The sequence below is a fragment of the Patella vulgata genome, chromosome 8 (assembly GCF_932274485.2).
Source record: "Patella vulgata chromosome 8, xgPatVulg1.2, whole genome shotgun sequence".
In the NCBI taxonomy this organism is placed as follows: domain Eukaryota; kingdom Metazoa; phylum Mollusca; class Gastropoda; family Patellidae; genus Patella; species Patella vulgata.
Genome location: NC_065886.2, coordinates 48,917,705 through 48,935,242, shown reverse-complemented (window position 1 = coordinate 48,935,242; position 17,538 = coordinate 48,917,705). Strand labels below are relative to the sequence as shown.

The 17,538-nt window shown below is 37.5% G+C and overlaps 1 protein-coding gene across 1 annotated transcript; it reads right to left on the bottom strand.

Moving 5' to 3' along the window:
* Window positions 1–17,152, bottom strand: LOC126829634 (monocarboxylate transporter 12). Its single transcript, XM_050559617.2, has 7 exons — window positions 16,975–17,152; window positions 13,774–14,026; window positions 11,505–11,648; window positions 9,667–10,461; window positions 8,907–9,176; window positions 1,471–1,596; window positions 1–638 (listed from the first exon to the last, which is right to left on the bottom strand). Exons 2-7 carry the CDS (start codon window positions 14,024–14,026, stop codon window positions 448–450), a joined length of 1,779 nt encoding a protein of 592 aa, XP_050415574.1. The 5' UTR covers window positions 16,975–17,152; the 3' UTR covers window positions 1–447.
* Between the last annotated feature and the right edge of the window lie 386 nt (window positions 17,153–17,538).

Genomic DNA, 17,538 nt, shown 5'->3' with positions numbered 1-17,538 from the left:
TGGTACCCAGGGGGCGGTAACAAACATGGCTGACAAGTGCAATGAGGCCATTTTGAAGGTTATCACGTGTCAGTAATGTGATCAGCTGTGGCCCCGATTCTGCAATTGACACCAGGCGACATGAAGGCGCTTACGACTATGATTAATTGATTGCTTCGTGGTTGTGTCCAGTCGTGGATAAATTCAGTTGTAGCGACATCAGCTGTTAGTTGCTATGAGTCGCCGTCAGTTTTATCGCGTCGTTGGGTGACATAAGCTAGGCTTTAGCCTACTGTTCCAACTGTGCACACAGAAAATAATAATAACAAAAATATAGAGGGACGCCAAGGGGTTATAAATGAATGGAAGTATAATATAGAATATAATATAAAATATAATTCTGAGAATTCGTATTACATTTATGTTTACAAATTTACAAAATTCATTCGTAATAAAAAGTAAAATGTTTTAATCATTCAAACTGGTTTTTATCTCGGCATTTGATATCATGGGTGTAATTTCACCTTCACTGTACTTTTTCTCATCTTCCCATGAAGCAATTCTACGAAGTGGTAGACATATAATTCCAGCCATGGCAAGGACAGATCCCGCCATATAAAATGCCGCATCGTAATTGCCTGTAGAGTCGGATATTGCACCTTTTAACAAACATAAAACAACAAGTAAATATATAAAATCAATACATTTGGGATAAACCTCCATCAATATCCAATTATAATCACTTATCACATTTCGTTTTCGATTTTAAATGATAGGTGGCCTGACAACAAAACGTCTGAGGAGTTCACAAAGGATATAGCATATCTTTTATGGTTAATGGAAACGGATTAAGAGTAATTACAATCAATAATCAACACTTGATTTGGCCTCTAGTTCTTCCTAGTGCTAACATTTATTACACAAAGCAAGTATCCGTCATCAGATGGTAACCTTAGCTGTTAGGGTTATCGTTAATTGTTGAAAATCAATAGGATTCTTGGTCTCATGCTCATAGACTGTGTATAAATTTCTTATCAACCAGATAATCAATTTAACCACAAACGGGCCCACAAGATCTTAATAGTATCATCGGACCATAAACATGCAAACTGCGTTGAAATGTCAAGTAAATGAGATAATACCTTTAGCATCTAGAGCGTCCACATCATTTTTCAGCGTGATCAAGGGCCACCAAACAGCAATTATTGGAAATCAATGAAAATTGTTTTGTCTCATGAATTTCAAGACTTCGTTGACTCATGATCATATCAAAAGTACTTTGTGAAAATTGTAAGTCAATCGGATGATAATGTAAGCCTATAGAGCACCCACAAGCAATAATGGACGACGGGCGGACAGGAGCTACGACAGTATGCGACCACATTTTAAGGTAGGCGTATACAAAGATTAACAACAATGAAAACATAACTTAATATCCAAGTCGTCTGTGTGAAATTCTTGTGAAATGAAAAAATTTCGACCAATACTAACCAGCTATCGGAGCACCGATAAATGAAGAAAGACCTTGACACATTATTACCAGGCCAAACGCACTTGTGAGTTTCTCTAACCCCATCAATTCGACCATAATAATTGATCTTAATGACACAAAAACAGCTGAAAACAAAAGACATACATCCATTAATAATGATCAGATTCACTGTAAAGAACAATTATACTCCATCAACTTAAAAACCACACTAACTTCACTTTACTTCAACATACGCGTAGGTTACAGATGACTTATCTTAAACAATGATGTTTGAGGTCATAATAATTTGTGTAAATAGGAACCAAATCTCTATTCTTTGGAATTATAGACCAGTGAATTTATGATTTTACTCCGCAAAGATTGCAAGAAAAAGGGTTTTTTTTGCATTTGTGTAATATCCCAAAAGTTTATCAAATTTCGCTGATCGGAAAGCGGTAGAAATTGGTAAAATCCAAGAAGGCCGACATTCGCCTAATCAATATACAAGAAAATCCTAAACGGTTGGTTTAAGACCTTATAATATGTTTTATGTGATATCAAAATGACATATAAGGTCAACTCTTGACGACCGGCACATCTATGTTTTAAAATATTTTAAATTTTTGGCTTTAATCCCTATAAATGTATTTTGAGATTATCGGAACATGACATTGAAAGGTCTTTAGAGCATAAAACTTACTCCCAACATTACAATGACGCAATACGGTATGTTTATGCTGTACTATTACCCCATGTTTTTCTGTAAAATATTATCATGATAGTTTATGAAAACAGTTCCTTTGAGGACGAGAGGAAGATGCTTCTAGGGCATCATGATCATTCCCAACTACAAGATGGCGATCACAGAAAGACATAAACGATCTATATTGCTTATACTGTTATTATTACAGGATCTCCTTTAATAAGCTTTTGGAACATTGATTTTCATTTTCAATGCTACGGGTCCTGGATGTGCTATCATAGCTGGTAAACGCACGAAGAAACAAGATTTGGGAACATACTCTAGATCCTAGAAGTTTTTAGAGACAGTCTATATCATACACTTATTTGGCGCCCTGTTTGTCGGAACGAAAATAAAGTCTTTTTGCACGGGTGTTTACATTATATAGCAGCAGTATCAGAAGATCTGTGTCCTCCCCAATATCAACATCGTGGAATGCAACTCTACCACTTCAGTAGCGGCCTTTACTATGTCGACATCCGCATTAATAATAATTAATATATATAGCGCCGACAATTCAACTTACACAAGTACAACCTTTAAAAAAAAGCAAAAAAAGCACAACAATGATCAAACATTAATCCATAAACAAGAGCAAACACTACCGTTGCAATACACGTCCACGTTCATGCTTTGATTGATATGGTATGTTTTAAAATGAAGAGAATGAAGTATGAAATGGCTCCAACGACTGTAAAATGACAAGAGGCAAAGAAGGCTATGTGTTGTGTTTGTTTTGCCAAAATTTACAGACTAATTATTAACAAAAACGTGGGATCGGTGCATGTACCAAAATAAATAGTTACTGTTTTGACGGTATAAGGAATAAATATGCCAAGTTCCAAGATGATCCATTCAGAATTGCAGCCTGCAGACGATAAACACAAAAATTGGGCGTGGCTCTGCCCCTGGGGATTGGAGATGGAACAATATTAATAGGTACAACCTTGTTATTGAAATGATTGATATGCTGAATTTGAACAAAATCTGTATTTACAGACAAAAAATTAATAAAAAAAAAGTGTGACACAAACCCTGGGTGTTGGGACATGCACCAAAATAATAGTTTCTGTCTTTACGGTAAAGGAAATAATTATGCTAAGTTCCAAGATGATCCATTCAGAATTGGCCTGTATACGATAAACACAAACATTGGGCGTGGCTCTTCCCCTGGGAGTCGACACATGCACCAAAATCAATAGTTACCGCCCTTAGGCGATAAGGAATATAAACGCCAAGTTCCAAGACTCTCCATTAAGAATTGTGGCCTGTAGGCAGCACATAGACACACAAAGAAATATGGATAAGATGGATAAGGCTCTGCCCTAGAGTGTGTGGGGGGGGGGGGATTCACAAAAAAACAATAGGGATCATCCTTAGGGTATAAGGAATAAGTATGGTCAGAATTGCGACGGCTCTGTCCAAGGGGGTTGGGCATGCATCAAGAATAATAGAGGTCATCCTTTGGGTATAAGAGATAAGTATGAAAAGTTTTCAAGACGATCGATTAAGAATTGCGGCATGTAGGCAACACACAGACACACAGAAAGAAAATGGGCGTAAATCTGCCCCTTGATGATCCTTAGGCTATAAGGAAGAAGTATGCAAAGTTTCAAGTGGATCCGTTAAGAAATGCGGCCTGTAGACGGCAAACAAACAAATACAAAATAAATGGTCGTGGCTCTGCCCCTGGGGGTCGGGCATGCACCAAAAACAAAAGAGATCGTCCTTAGGGTATAAGGAATAAGTATTTAAAGTTTTAAGACGATCAGTTAGGAATTGCGGCCTGTAGACGACACATAGACACACACTCACATACATAGAGAGGTTGGATGGCAGAAAGGTTAGCGCGTGCGCGTTGTATCATAAAGTCAGTCATTGATTCAAATGGCGTGGTTTCGATTGCCCGGTTCTACATGACAAGGAGTAGGGTCGCGTGTCCAACCTCGCGGGTTTTTTCTCGGGTCCACCGGTTTCCTCCGACTGTTAAAGACCCCTACGCGCAAGTGAATTATTGAAATAAAATTGAGCCATATGCTAGTCCCTAAATGACCTAGTTTGTGTCAAGTGGACGTTAAACCCCATTTCTCTCTCACATACATACATACACACAGACAGGAACGACGGCAATATTCATAATGTGGACGTATAAAAAGACATGATAGTTAAAAACACAGAGAACATGATTTAGTACACGTGATAAACGTTTTACCCAAAGACAGCTAGAACCGTATTGAATCAGTTGTATATATGATTAAAAAGTTCGGTCTGGAGATACATTTTAAAATTTTTAAAAACTTTACCAAAGACGCTGTACAAGAGTACTCTAGCCACGCCCTAGCATGGGGCCAAGAATTCTTACGACAAGCGACTTCAGGATAGTGTGAAGGCAAAGACAGAGTACCACCGCCCCCTGTCCACTCTTCCTAAAGCTGTCACCCCTCCTCCCTCACCCATGCAAATCACACACAACCTTCTCTCCAGGACACACCAAAACGAAACACACAAGAGAACATTGTCACCTGGAGAAGACACATACATTAAAGCGAGAATTTCAAATTTTCTAAGAAAGTCAAAACATAATTATTTCTATGTCTTTTGCTCAATAGGTTATTAAATCACTATTATACGATCATGGGCATTATTTCCCACCCTTAAAAATCTATGACACAGGAAATAACAACACAATTACCTCCCCTGTTTTGCTATTGACAACATGGGGCAGCCATTTTCCAACGTTGGAATTTGAAGTTAAAAATGATATTTTTGCCAATTCCTCAGCTGGCAATAGCGAATTATAGGATTAATATGATTATTCTTTAACAAGGTAGGACTGTTTATGGATACCATCTATTTTAAGGCTTTATTTTAATACATTTTAAAAATATAACTTGAAAATTTGCAATTGCAACTTTAACACACCCCCGAGACGTGCAGCTAGGCCAACCAGTCCGCCCCAGGTTTTGTCTAGCTCACCTCCGTCCTCGGGTTCCATATCTTCACTGAACGTTCTCATTGACTGTCTGTCCCCTAGATCGCCCACCATTCCTATCCTTGAAACCACTTCCAAGCCTTCTACCAGCTGGAGACGATCAATTAGACTTTCAACGTAGAGACCATACAGCTACAAAGGTAAAGATGAGAAGTATTCTTTGTCGGAGGCTGGGAGATCCATAGCTATTCTGGAGCCAAGATCTGCCACATCAAACATACCCTACAGAAATAGATGGGACCTGAACACGAGGAAATGGTTATACACGTCGGACTCAACAACAGGGAGGAAGTTGGACCAAGGATACATGAGCAGATACTAGATCTGCCCGCGGTGGCTAGAGCAGTTTTCTCAACAGCCAAGATATTCATCACACAGATCCCCACTCCTTCCCGATTCCAACTAGACAGCCAGATCGCCTACCAAAACATCAACAGCTATAACCAATTGATCTCCGCTGTACCTTTACCAAACGCCACCACACTACCAAACATCAAGGTCAAATTAGAATTGAAAGGAAACGACGCCATCCATTGGAGCCCAGACACGACGAGGTTGATAATCAACTGCTGGATGGGGAATTTAAACTAGAATCAGAGAAAAGGAATGAGAAGCCGTCTTTAGGACAAACAGTTGTCAATTTGAGCGACAGACTTCTCAGCCTTCTAAAACTTAGCATACTTGATAAAAGCCTTAAGTTTATTCCAACCCCACGATAATATCAATAGACCCCATTTTCAGGCAATCATAAAACGTATCACAATATATAGACCATTACCCCTAGCATGCCAACACGCTTCCTACCTGAGCGTACCATCTTTATATCTATCGACGTACAGAGCATGTACACGAACATCGATAATAACACAAGAGTTGAAGCAGTTATGGAAGCATTTCTTAGGAACGTGCAAGCATCCAGACCGGACGAAGAAATCCTCAAATTACTCGACATCTGTCAGTGGAGGCATGACTTCATCTTCAACGACCAAGTATACTTCCAGTCTTCCGGAACTGCGATTGCAAATCTCTTCATGGCGGAGTGGGAAAGGGAAGTTCTGCCACTCTGCCCATTAAACCAGATTTCTATGGACGTTTTCTAGATGACGTTTTCATAGTCATAACAGCATAGATTTCCTTGACACCACCATTTTTAAAAGTAACAACATCAAAAACTGAAGTATTTTTCAAAGAAACCGACACATATCAATTACTGTTCAAAAGCTCCTTTCACCAAAAACATATCTTCTCTGGCATCATAAATAGAGGATATTTGTCGTTTTAGAGTGAATAACATATTTTATTTCATCGAGAAGCAAGAAAACTTATATTTTCACTGATAAAACGCGGTATTCCACTACTGATCATAAAATAAAATCTCATATTCTCCGTTTCCATAAGATATGTACTCAGACGGCCGACTTTGAGTCAGCATGTACGCCGGTATTTAGCAACCTAAGAGAAAGGAGATACTCCAAACGCTATCTCCGACGCGTAAAAGAAGCAAACAATATGCAATTAGCATTTAAAACCAAAACTTGTGACCATCCCAGATATTAAACATGCAAAATCATTAACATATCCGACCAGTTCCATTACAAAACATCTGGCACAAAATTCCCAATATTAGACCAACTTTCATGCAGCAGTTCAAACATAATTTATCTAATTTCATGTAGACAGACAATGTGACAAACAATAGGTAGGAGAGACCGAAAATGCACTTCGGGGAGAATTAACGGTCACCGATCAGACATAGTCACCAAAACAGACAAACTGGTCTGAAATCACTTCAAACAACCAAATCATGACATTTCTGATCTCGTTGTCACGCCAACAGAAAAGACCAAGAGCGACTTTGAAACTCCAGAAGGAATTAAACGTTTAGGCTAACAAGAGAAACATTATGGATTGACAAATTGAAAACAACAGCAGCCCACCCCTCCCCTCCCCCAGGTTTGAATATTCAAACACGTGTACACAATACACTTTTGTTACCAAAGAGTTATGCCCACTTCAATCACATTGCCAGAAATATTCAGCATAAACCTCGCGGACAGCATAAATCAGCATAAACCTCACGGACATCAGAATTTTCCAGAGGATTCATAGAACGATCGATCTTGACAAAATCGCTGATCAGTGGTCAGACTTGACTAAGTGCGAACGCTTGATGAAAATATGAGGATATAGTCATACCTTTGCTAATTTATGTATATTCACCACAACAATATATCGAAGATATAGGTCCGTGTAAATGATGTCTTTATTATCACTTTCATAAGTTGTCACAGATTCACAGTACTTTGTACTTTCTTGCAAAATTCCTAATAAATAACACGAATTCCCATGCGTAGTACTCGGTTTTACTCATGTGTTTTCTGACTATTAGAATTCTGCAACATCTTCCCCCAAAGTCCAGAAAATGGCATTTCAGAGAGTCTAGATTCCCAAGGACCCCCTCCCCCACCCCTACTTAGAAATCTCACATCTGTGGTGCTCTGCTCGTGGCAGCGTCACTCGTAATAGGGGTCTGTGCAACAGTAATTTCATTTTTACAAAACACCCCTCCAAGTAAAATCTATATGTACGGCCCTAGTCTGCAGTTCATCTTATAATATCTTCGTCTTCACATAAATTATCAGTGAGCTGAATGTCGTATGTTAGTTGTTCAAATCGTTATTACGGATCAAGTAAGGCAAGTTTATTTGGAAATGGAAATGAAATGAAATGGAGTTTAACGTCCTACTGTTTTGATCCGACTGGGCTAATGAAGACGGGCATACGCCATGCAGTGTACTATGAGGGGTCTTTTACATGCATGCCAATATATACACGGGCATGCCAATATATACACGGGACCTCGGTTTTTCGTCTCATGCGAATGACTAAACAGCAGTGATCGAACACGCGACATCCAGACTAGCGAGCCAGCGTCTTACCCACTTAGCCACCGTGGCTACGGGAAGGATTTTTGGATTAAATTATAGTTGGAATATTTAACCATTTGTATCACATGTAAAACATTGCCATTATGTTAAATATCAGTACTTATTAAAGGAGCTCAATCGCTAATATTTGGGACACGAATAATACTATAATAATGTAATATGAATGTATATAAACCGATTTACATTCAATCGTTTCTGTTTTTACTGTAATTTCTAATCAATTGTGTTCGGCGAAATACGCCAGAATCTCATTCGAATGGCAATTTCTAGCGTCTGGTTATTCCAGCCTACACTGAAAGTATTTATTGTGCATGCTCTCCAGATAAGAATATGCCGTCACTGCTTTGCCATGACTTGTGGAAATAACTAGCCTCGTTCTTCAAGTTCCTTGTTACAAACGGTGCTGAAACGCATTATGGTACACGATAAGATCACAACATCAATGTTGATTTAAACTGACCAATAATTTGTGTTTTCAATGTCGCGGACTTTGGATGATACTGAGTTACAGACTTAGCTACTTTAAGTACAGTTGGTCCTAACTCTTAGTCAAAATCCACCCCTTGTGTGGAGAGAAGTCGTGATGGCGCACTCTTAAGGCATTTCAGCAGTAAACCAGAAACTCATATTACTTTACTATATTCCCTTGCATGAATGCATTAAACCCTTGACTAACATGTAAAAGGTCGGGAATAAGATCTCCTTCACGAAACAGACGTTCAGTAGAATTTGTAAGAGAATCACGACGACAACTTATGAATGTATGGTACTCACCTATACTCAAACCAAATACACAGCAATACGCAGCAAGAATACCAAAATTAGTATAAAAAGGCACTAGAATGGTAGCAATTCCACCTATAATAAGGGCTATGTTATTTATTAGAAGACAATCAGCCCAGACTTGATCGGATATATAACCAGTTAGCACACGCCCTACTGTATTTACAATACCAATGATTGATATAAGGAAGGCGGCCTTCTGGGCTGATATACCTAGATCTTGTGCTAGGGGTGGTATATACATAAAAGGAACAAAAAAACCTGAAAAAATTAAAGAAAATACTATTAATGAGCTGTAATTTGACACGTTTTGTAGGCTTTACCTATATATGGGAACGTCATTTTCACGGAATTTTATGGTATTGTATGGGGTGGCTTTCTTGCTCAAATGAGTCAAACTGGCGCGGATTCAAAGGTGAGTGCGTTCGATTCCATTATGTCACCATTCTTCTACTCCTTTGTGATCTTTATTTCTCATCACTATCATATTAACGGTTATATAGTGAAGTGCCCAGTTAGTAGTACCACTAGTACGTGGGTCGTGGGGCGACAGACTGTACAAATGTTCTGTCCACTCTCACAAAACAAACAGAACTGGCAAGCAGATCTCGAGATTCTGCCCCTAGATTTGCCCCCCCCCCCCCATCTAGATCCGCTACTGAAGTCAAATGAACCATTACACTTTAATGGCGATGTCACACTATTGCTTATGAGAGAAAGGTATGAGTTAGGTTATAACAAAGGGTCTCACCTGCCATACATAAAAAACATGAAGTACCATACACTAAAAATTTGGGACTTGATAGTAGAGATAAGTCGACGTGTTTTTTAAGAAACCCACACGTTCCACGATCACCACCTTCGCTTTCATTTGAAAGCCTGCCTTTGGATTGTTCTTCATTTAATTTGTTAATATAATTCTGTGATAATTTAACATTTTGGTGCATTTTCAAGTTAGATATACTACCACTGTAAAATATATCCTTTCTCTGCAGTGGATTGTAATATTCCAATTTCACTTTTTTATCGGCAATGTCATGGTGACTGTGTGCCATTCGACTTATTTCCATATTTAAGCGATCGCTATCGTTATTAGCGATTTTTGTATTAATTGTTGGAATATCTACTGACTTACATCTATACACAGGGCTATTTGTTAGTTCCCAGGGGTGCATTCTGCATGCTTTAAGTGATTCCGCATCGGGATTCATCACAGGAAAACACTTTGCGTTAACGAGATAAAATTCATCAGTATCGCAAGTGTTTTCCGAGTTAACTCCCTTTCGCTCCAAAACGTCCTTGTTTAGATTACTAACCGGTCGGTAAAACGCGCTAAATATTAAACCATTTAACACAATAGCTGACAATATCCACGTGGCACCTTGCCAGTTATATTCTTCTAAAAGAAATTCACAAAGGGGAGCAAACACAAACGCTCCAATTCCTGAACCACAACAGGCTATACCAGTTGCTAAAGCTCTTCGTTTTTCGAAATAATATCCAACCATAACAATTGCTGGAAGATACATGAAACCAAGCCCAGTACCTGTAATGTAACAAAGCGGTAAAAAATTACCGATTCCTACACAACGTAATTTATAATTTTTAATACATACTACTTGTTATAATAAATAGTCCGATTGTTACCGATCCTTGGTGTTGGTTGGTTTAGTGATCTAACGCGTGCGATTTTTATCATAAGTTCAAGTGACGTAGTCTCGATTTCCAGCTCGTGCTGTCAAAGGGTCGGCTGTGAAACCTCGTAGGTTTTCTCCGTTTTCCTTCCACTACAAAAGAACCCTACGCGGAAACGAATTATTGAAATACAAGAGCATCGCTAACGCTGCAATATACGTCCACATTCCTGCTTTGATTGATATCGTACTTTTTAAAATGAGGAGAACGAAATATAAAATGGCTGTAATATGACAAGAGGCAAAAAGGCTAGGCGTTGAGTTTGTTTTGCCAAATTTACAAACAAAATATTAATTTTAAAAAATGGGTGTGACACTGCCCCAGTGGGTTGGGGCATGCACCAAAACCAATAAGGATCATCCTTAGGGTATAAGGAATTCATATGAAAAATGTTTTGAGACGATCGATTAAGAATTGTGGCCTGTATGCGACACACAAAAAGAAAATGGGCGTGGCTCTGTCCATGGGGGTTGGGCATGCACCCCAAACAGAATAAGTATGCAAAATTTAAAGATGATACGTTAAGAAATGCGGCCTGTAGACGACAAACAAACAAATACAAGAAATGGGCGTGGCTCTGCCCCTTGGGGTCGGGCATGCACCAAAAACAATAAGGATCATCCCTAGGGTATCAGGAATAAGTATGTAAAGTTTCAAGATGATCACTTAAGAATTGTGGCCTGTATGCGACACACAGACACAAACACACCCATATATACACAGACAGGGGCGACGGCAATATTCGTCCACATTATGAATGTGGACGTATAAAAATTGAACCATAGGTTAGTCCCAAAATGACCTAGTTTGTTTCGAGTAGGCATTAAACCCCATTTCTCTTTCTTCCACTATTATCGATCCGCTACTGTTATATGACAATAAATTAGTTATTACCTCCCATCAGACCATAGGTGACAGTAAGAACCTCAATGTTTGGTGAAAAGGAACTGATAAAGAATGAAGTAGCAGCAATTATAGCTCCAACCAAGGCCACGTTCCTACAACCAAATTTTGTTACTAAAGAACCGACAATAGGCCCTGAAAAAGACATAATAAATGATAAACATGTGTGTTCAGGTGACGAAACATATGCTGTATTCGTTACCGCTTGGAAATATCGTGTTTCACATTAGAAAATAGTAAATACCACACTTGTCGTGTTCGGGTGCACAACATGGCTGTCATTATCCCTTCAAGGATTCTTAAAACCTTTAACCAACATTTGTAAAATTTAAATCGCTAAAAGGAATATCAGTCCAAAGACGTTTCAGTTCGGTTCAGTATTTACAAAGATATGATAAATTGAAAATTTATCATCGTTCGGCATCTAATGCAAACGACATAAACAAGCCAGTATAACCCTTAAATATTGGTCAATCTTTTGATGGGCATCTTTTAAATCTAATTAAATTCAAGCTAGAAAACATCTACATATTCCGTTGGTCTATTTTGGTTTAGTTTTTTTTAATTAAATGTTAAATAATCAATCTAAGAACAATTTATCGTACATTAAGCCGTGAAAAATTAGATAAAGTCTATTGTCGATTAGCTTCACGATCAATTAGCTTAGCATATGCCTACTGGTAATATCTACGGTATGTAGACATTTTAAATTTCAAAGAAACGTAGTACGTTAATCCCGAAAAGACCTAGTTTGTGCCGATTGTGCGTTAAACCACAGTTACTGAAACTGTTGATATAGACCGTACCGTCCTAAAACCTGAACTGCCGTACGGCACAACAACAAGTTAGTACAAAATAGAATTTTTCCCGTTTTCTGTTTAATGTGTTTTTTGTCATTGTTCAGAAAATGTATCCCAATATGTAAAATTCTATAAATCACGTATTCAGATCGATATGCACATCCACAACAAACATATTATATAACTACAAAAATAGTAATTTACCGTTCAAAACTTTCAACTTTGTAATTTTGGCTGCCATCTTGTTACGTCATATGTCGTAAACTCGATATAATTTTAGCTACCCCAGTTCTCCAGTAGAAATCACGACTTCCGATCCAGTTTTCGTAGTTACGAACGCATTGCTGTTCTTTCACTGATAAGTGGACCATGACACTAAAAGTGATCATGAGCAGTAATCCATAAATCGTAACAATTTCATAGGCAATTTGCAAATGTAAACAACGCATATAAAATTCTACAAATAGCAGATGACAACTTCATCAGCTGGGCCGATTGTCAGAATTTTCAATGTAAACAAGGGCAATAATTCTGACAGTAATTATCGAAAATCAATTGACTTACTCATCTTATGAGCTAATGTGATCCAGGGCAATATTCCTGAACGGAAATCGGTAAAATTCAGTCATAACTTTAGTTCTTGGCATGTGTGATAATGAGTAATGAAAACTTATCATGCTCAATTGCGAACTTTAATCAGAAATGACATTGGAATTCTCGACGCACTCATTAAGATGATTAAGTGGCCAGTTGTTCATGAATCAGAAAGTCCTATATTTTAATGAGATAATAAAAACGAATGATCCTATGGGCGATCAGAAACTTATTACAAGTTGTCGTGCGCGTAAAACAATCATTGACAGTTGAAATCCGATAAAGAGTAACACATTGAATGGCGCATTGCGCACGTAACAATAGAAATAAATATGTTATTTTCTCATAATGGCGTTAATCAAACGTAAGTTAAACCCCTTTCAATTCTATTCCATGTTCCAAAGTGTGATGTTGCAAATTCAATATAAGGTGCACGAAATGGGACCCTTGACGCTTGTAATTCGAAGAAAAGTAGCGAATTATCGGTGTTTGAACTTTTAACTAAATAGTCGCGGTTGTCAAGTAACTCTGCTACGATATAAACCAAGTCTCGATTATTCATTTTTAGATTAAATTATTAAATAGCGATCGTCTTTTAATCCATTAAAAGTCACGGCCATCCGAAATACTAGTGAGTTGATTATGTGCTTGGCATGTGAATAAATGTCTAAAATCTATATACTATTTGAAGCCTCAAGGAAGATCTAAAACAGGCAGATTCAGCTCTTACATTATGCATCTTTAAATAATAATTTAATTATAAATATGCTTGCTATAATAAGTAGAGTTTGTGGGGGTAATCCGAGTTCCGGTTTACACATGGATACTGCATTTGGAAGATATAATTATTGAGAAGATATACTGACCCAGTACCAAGTAAGTTCCATTCAAAACGGATCCAACCCAAGATGTCTTCATTTTAGATTCTTGGAAATAGTCCATAAATTTCGTAAAAAATATTCCAAAACTGAAACACACGCCATCGACTAAAACGCTGACCATGAATGAGCTAAAAGTTACAACCCAACCCCAACCACCATCTGGTGGAACGGGAAATTCATCATCCACTGTGCTTTTCTGTACTCTTTTAGGGGAGTTCGTTTTCTTCGAGTCAGTCATCTGGAATGTAAATAAAATAATTCAAGTAATAACGTCAGTATTACTAACTTTAAAATTGATCAAATTCGGCCTGGGCTGCTAGAAATTAGTAAAAACACTAAACAGCATTAGCAAACAATGGTATACAGAATAGACCCCAAAGCAATGGTCGTGAAAGCGTAAAATGGAAATTCATCGATAGAAAAAAATCGGGTTTTTTTTAGCTTGTTCTCTGTCTATCCCTTACAAACTGTTAGCGTATCTTGCATGGCAATCGCTTGTTCAATTTATGCCAACTTCAGAATTGTTAGTATAACTATAGCATTTACTTGACAATTATGACGATTTTTCTTGGAAGTCTCTGATTTGTGTTCCTGGTGTTATAAGCTTTCTAAAATGTATTGTTTGTTTAGATGGGAGTTGCGAAATTGTGTTTCTAAGCAAGCTAGAAATTCTAGCTGCAGGCCTAAATGCTTCACAACTAATTTGAAAAATATCCATTAAAAACTGTAGTCTAAATTACTTTTACAAGCTTTTCGGAAAAGGGGGAGGAGAGGTATTATTGTTTGAATGACCCGTCCTTTGTCACACAAAGAAATTCGAGTAGGTCTTCCAGCGAATTTAAAAAAACCAAAACAAAACAAAATTAATTAACTTTCGACATACCCATCCCAAAAGCCTTCCAAATTTGACCAAATTTTAGTTGGAAGTAAAAAAATAGAATTTGTTTACATCGTTGCGAACGTAAACAGATGTCAACCATCTTGGATCAGCATTAACTATCAAATGGTTTGTTGACAAATTTTTTAAGGAATATTGTATCAACGGAATTCTGTAAAAGGTCACTGGGGTGAACTAGGGGTCAGTAGGGTCAACTAGTAGGGTACCGGGTAAAGTTCCAGTAGAGGTCAGTGAGATCACTAAAGGTCACTAAAGTCAAATAGAGGTAAAGTTAGAAAATATTGTATAAATGAAATCCTGAATGTCAAAGAAGGACATTGATATCAACTAGGAATAACTGTGGGGTCAGCTAGGTCAAGTTAGGAATTGTTGTAAAAAATGTTTTGAATGTTTTGGTGAGGTCAAAAATGTCTCCGAGGTCAAATAGGTGTCAAGTAAAATATGCTGCGTCAATGAAATCTTTTGGGTAAGGTCAGTGGGGTCAACTAGGGGTCATTCGGGCCAACTAGGGGTCAGTGGGGTCAACTAGACGTCAGTGGGGCCAACTAGGGGTCAAGTTAGAAATTTTTACAAAAGTTAGATTTGTGAGTTCCAAAAAGATCAACTAAATGTGGGTGACAAAGGAAATATTGCATAAGTGAAACCCTGAAAGTCAATGGGGGTCGTCAACTAGAGATCAATGGAGTCAACATTTGACTGAGTCTAGATAGGAACTGTTGCAACAAATAGGTCATTGGGATCCAATAGGTGGCCGGGGTCAAATATGGGCCAATAGGGGTAAATTAAGAAATGTTGCAAAAAAAAAAAAAAAAGGTTAGTAGGTGGGGGTGGGGGAATCTCGGAGATCAAACACGGGCCAAACAAAGACAAAGGCCAACGAGGAATCAATGGAGCAAAAAATGGGGACAGTTACGTCAAAAAGGTCATTAAGAACAAACAGTAATGACAAGATGCATGTAAAAAAATTTACATAGAAAAACAGGAACTGGGATCAACTAGGAATCACTGGGATCATGTTAGAAAATCTTGCAAAAAACTGCCAGTTGGGGCAATTAGTAAATTAAGGGTCATTTAAGGAAATGCTACATACATAACGTCCGTAAGTTCAAAAAAGGCCATTGGTAACGAAGGATTGAACTAGGGATCAGTCGAGCCATGTTCCGAAATACTGGAAGTGGTGACATATAAGATCTGGGAGGTCAGCTAAGGTAAGCGAAATTAGATTAACGAGGTCATGTAAACTAAGGATCAATTGTGTTTAAAATGTGCCAGTATGGTTAGGTAATGTTTATTCAGGCCAAGTAATTGACCTTGAGCTTAGCTAGATGTAAGTTATGCCATGTATCCAAAATGAAATCAGTACGGTTTCTGGATTTTCAACTCAGGTAGGAAGGGAGTAATTTCAAACTGCATTCACTGTGGTCTAGGATTCTTGAGTGTAAAATGAATTCACTGCTGTGAGTAGTTAGGGTGAGAACGGGGAGTGATATTAAACTGCGCATCCGGGTAGCTATGTTTATAGAGGAACTAAGGGAGACTGCTTGGTTACAAAAAGGGTCGAATTTTTTAACAGACGTATTTTCTCAGAAATTTGATAGTTTTTTTTTTTAATTCCGGAATTAAGGTTTGATTGACAGCCCAATCAAAGTTTTTTATGACTAAATACCAAATCTCTAGAAAATTGTTTGTTGTTAAACAAAGTCATGTTATGATGTCCACGGTCAACCAGATAAACACCACACAACAAAATTTGACATCACATTTAATGATTTGAGAAAGTCACAACAGGCTATATCAAGCCCGATATTTAAAAAACAAATTCACCGCAGCATAAAGACTCCCGGGTCTATATTATCTATGTTTATCAGAAGGTTAAAACTGATAGACGATAATAAAAGTAACACTGGATTTAAGTTACCAGGTAGCAATCAGTGCAGAAATGTCAATCGTATGGGTATCGAGGTGTGGATATCATCTTTGTTTTAATATTTGTGGTGCTGTACCATTTACAATAGTTTTGGTTGATTGCTGTTAGACATGACCCGAGTATATTTTCCAGCAAATAAATTGTTCTAGAATATTTGATTGGTAAATAATAAATTCAATCTCATGGAGGGGAGGGGGTCTACTTATACATTCTTCACTATTTGAGTATAACGTGGTAGCCATTGAAGTAATATATATGCTGTATACTATATTAAATGTCAACTTAACATATGTTTAAACATTATCTCTTTAGTTTAGAGTGTATCTATATAGTTCACTAATAAATTATCTTCATTTCTTACCTTCACAAAAGTCCAAAGTCACTTCTTCTACCAGTAAACTATATTTATAAAAGCATATCTTATAAAAGGATTATCGCGCCGTTTCATAATATTGAGTCTAAAATAAATTCATCCGAACAGTTAGAGGTTTGGTTTATGCGTTGACTGCCGCCTGAAAGTCATTTTAAATATGAATAATTACGAGTCATAATGTTCATATACTGATAGCCATATATGTGTATATGATATCAGCTGTTAATGGCATGGGCATAGGGGCTGGGTTCAAGGTTATTGACATATTATATATCAACATATAGACACAACCATGTACATACACCTACAATAATAAATGAGACATCATTAACTATAATAACCTCAATACATGTAATACACTGTAGGTTCAGCCTGTCGAATTGTTTCATAAATTATATTTCAATACGCACAACTGGAACTTAATGGTGTGCCTATAAAATTATATAAAGCACAATCTATCCATAATAAAGACCAATTACTCTTTAAAAAATATATGAATTCTTTGAAAATCATTGATAGGGTTCCTCTTGTTTGTCTTATCAATCTGAACAA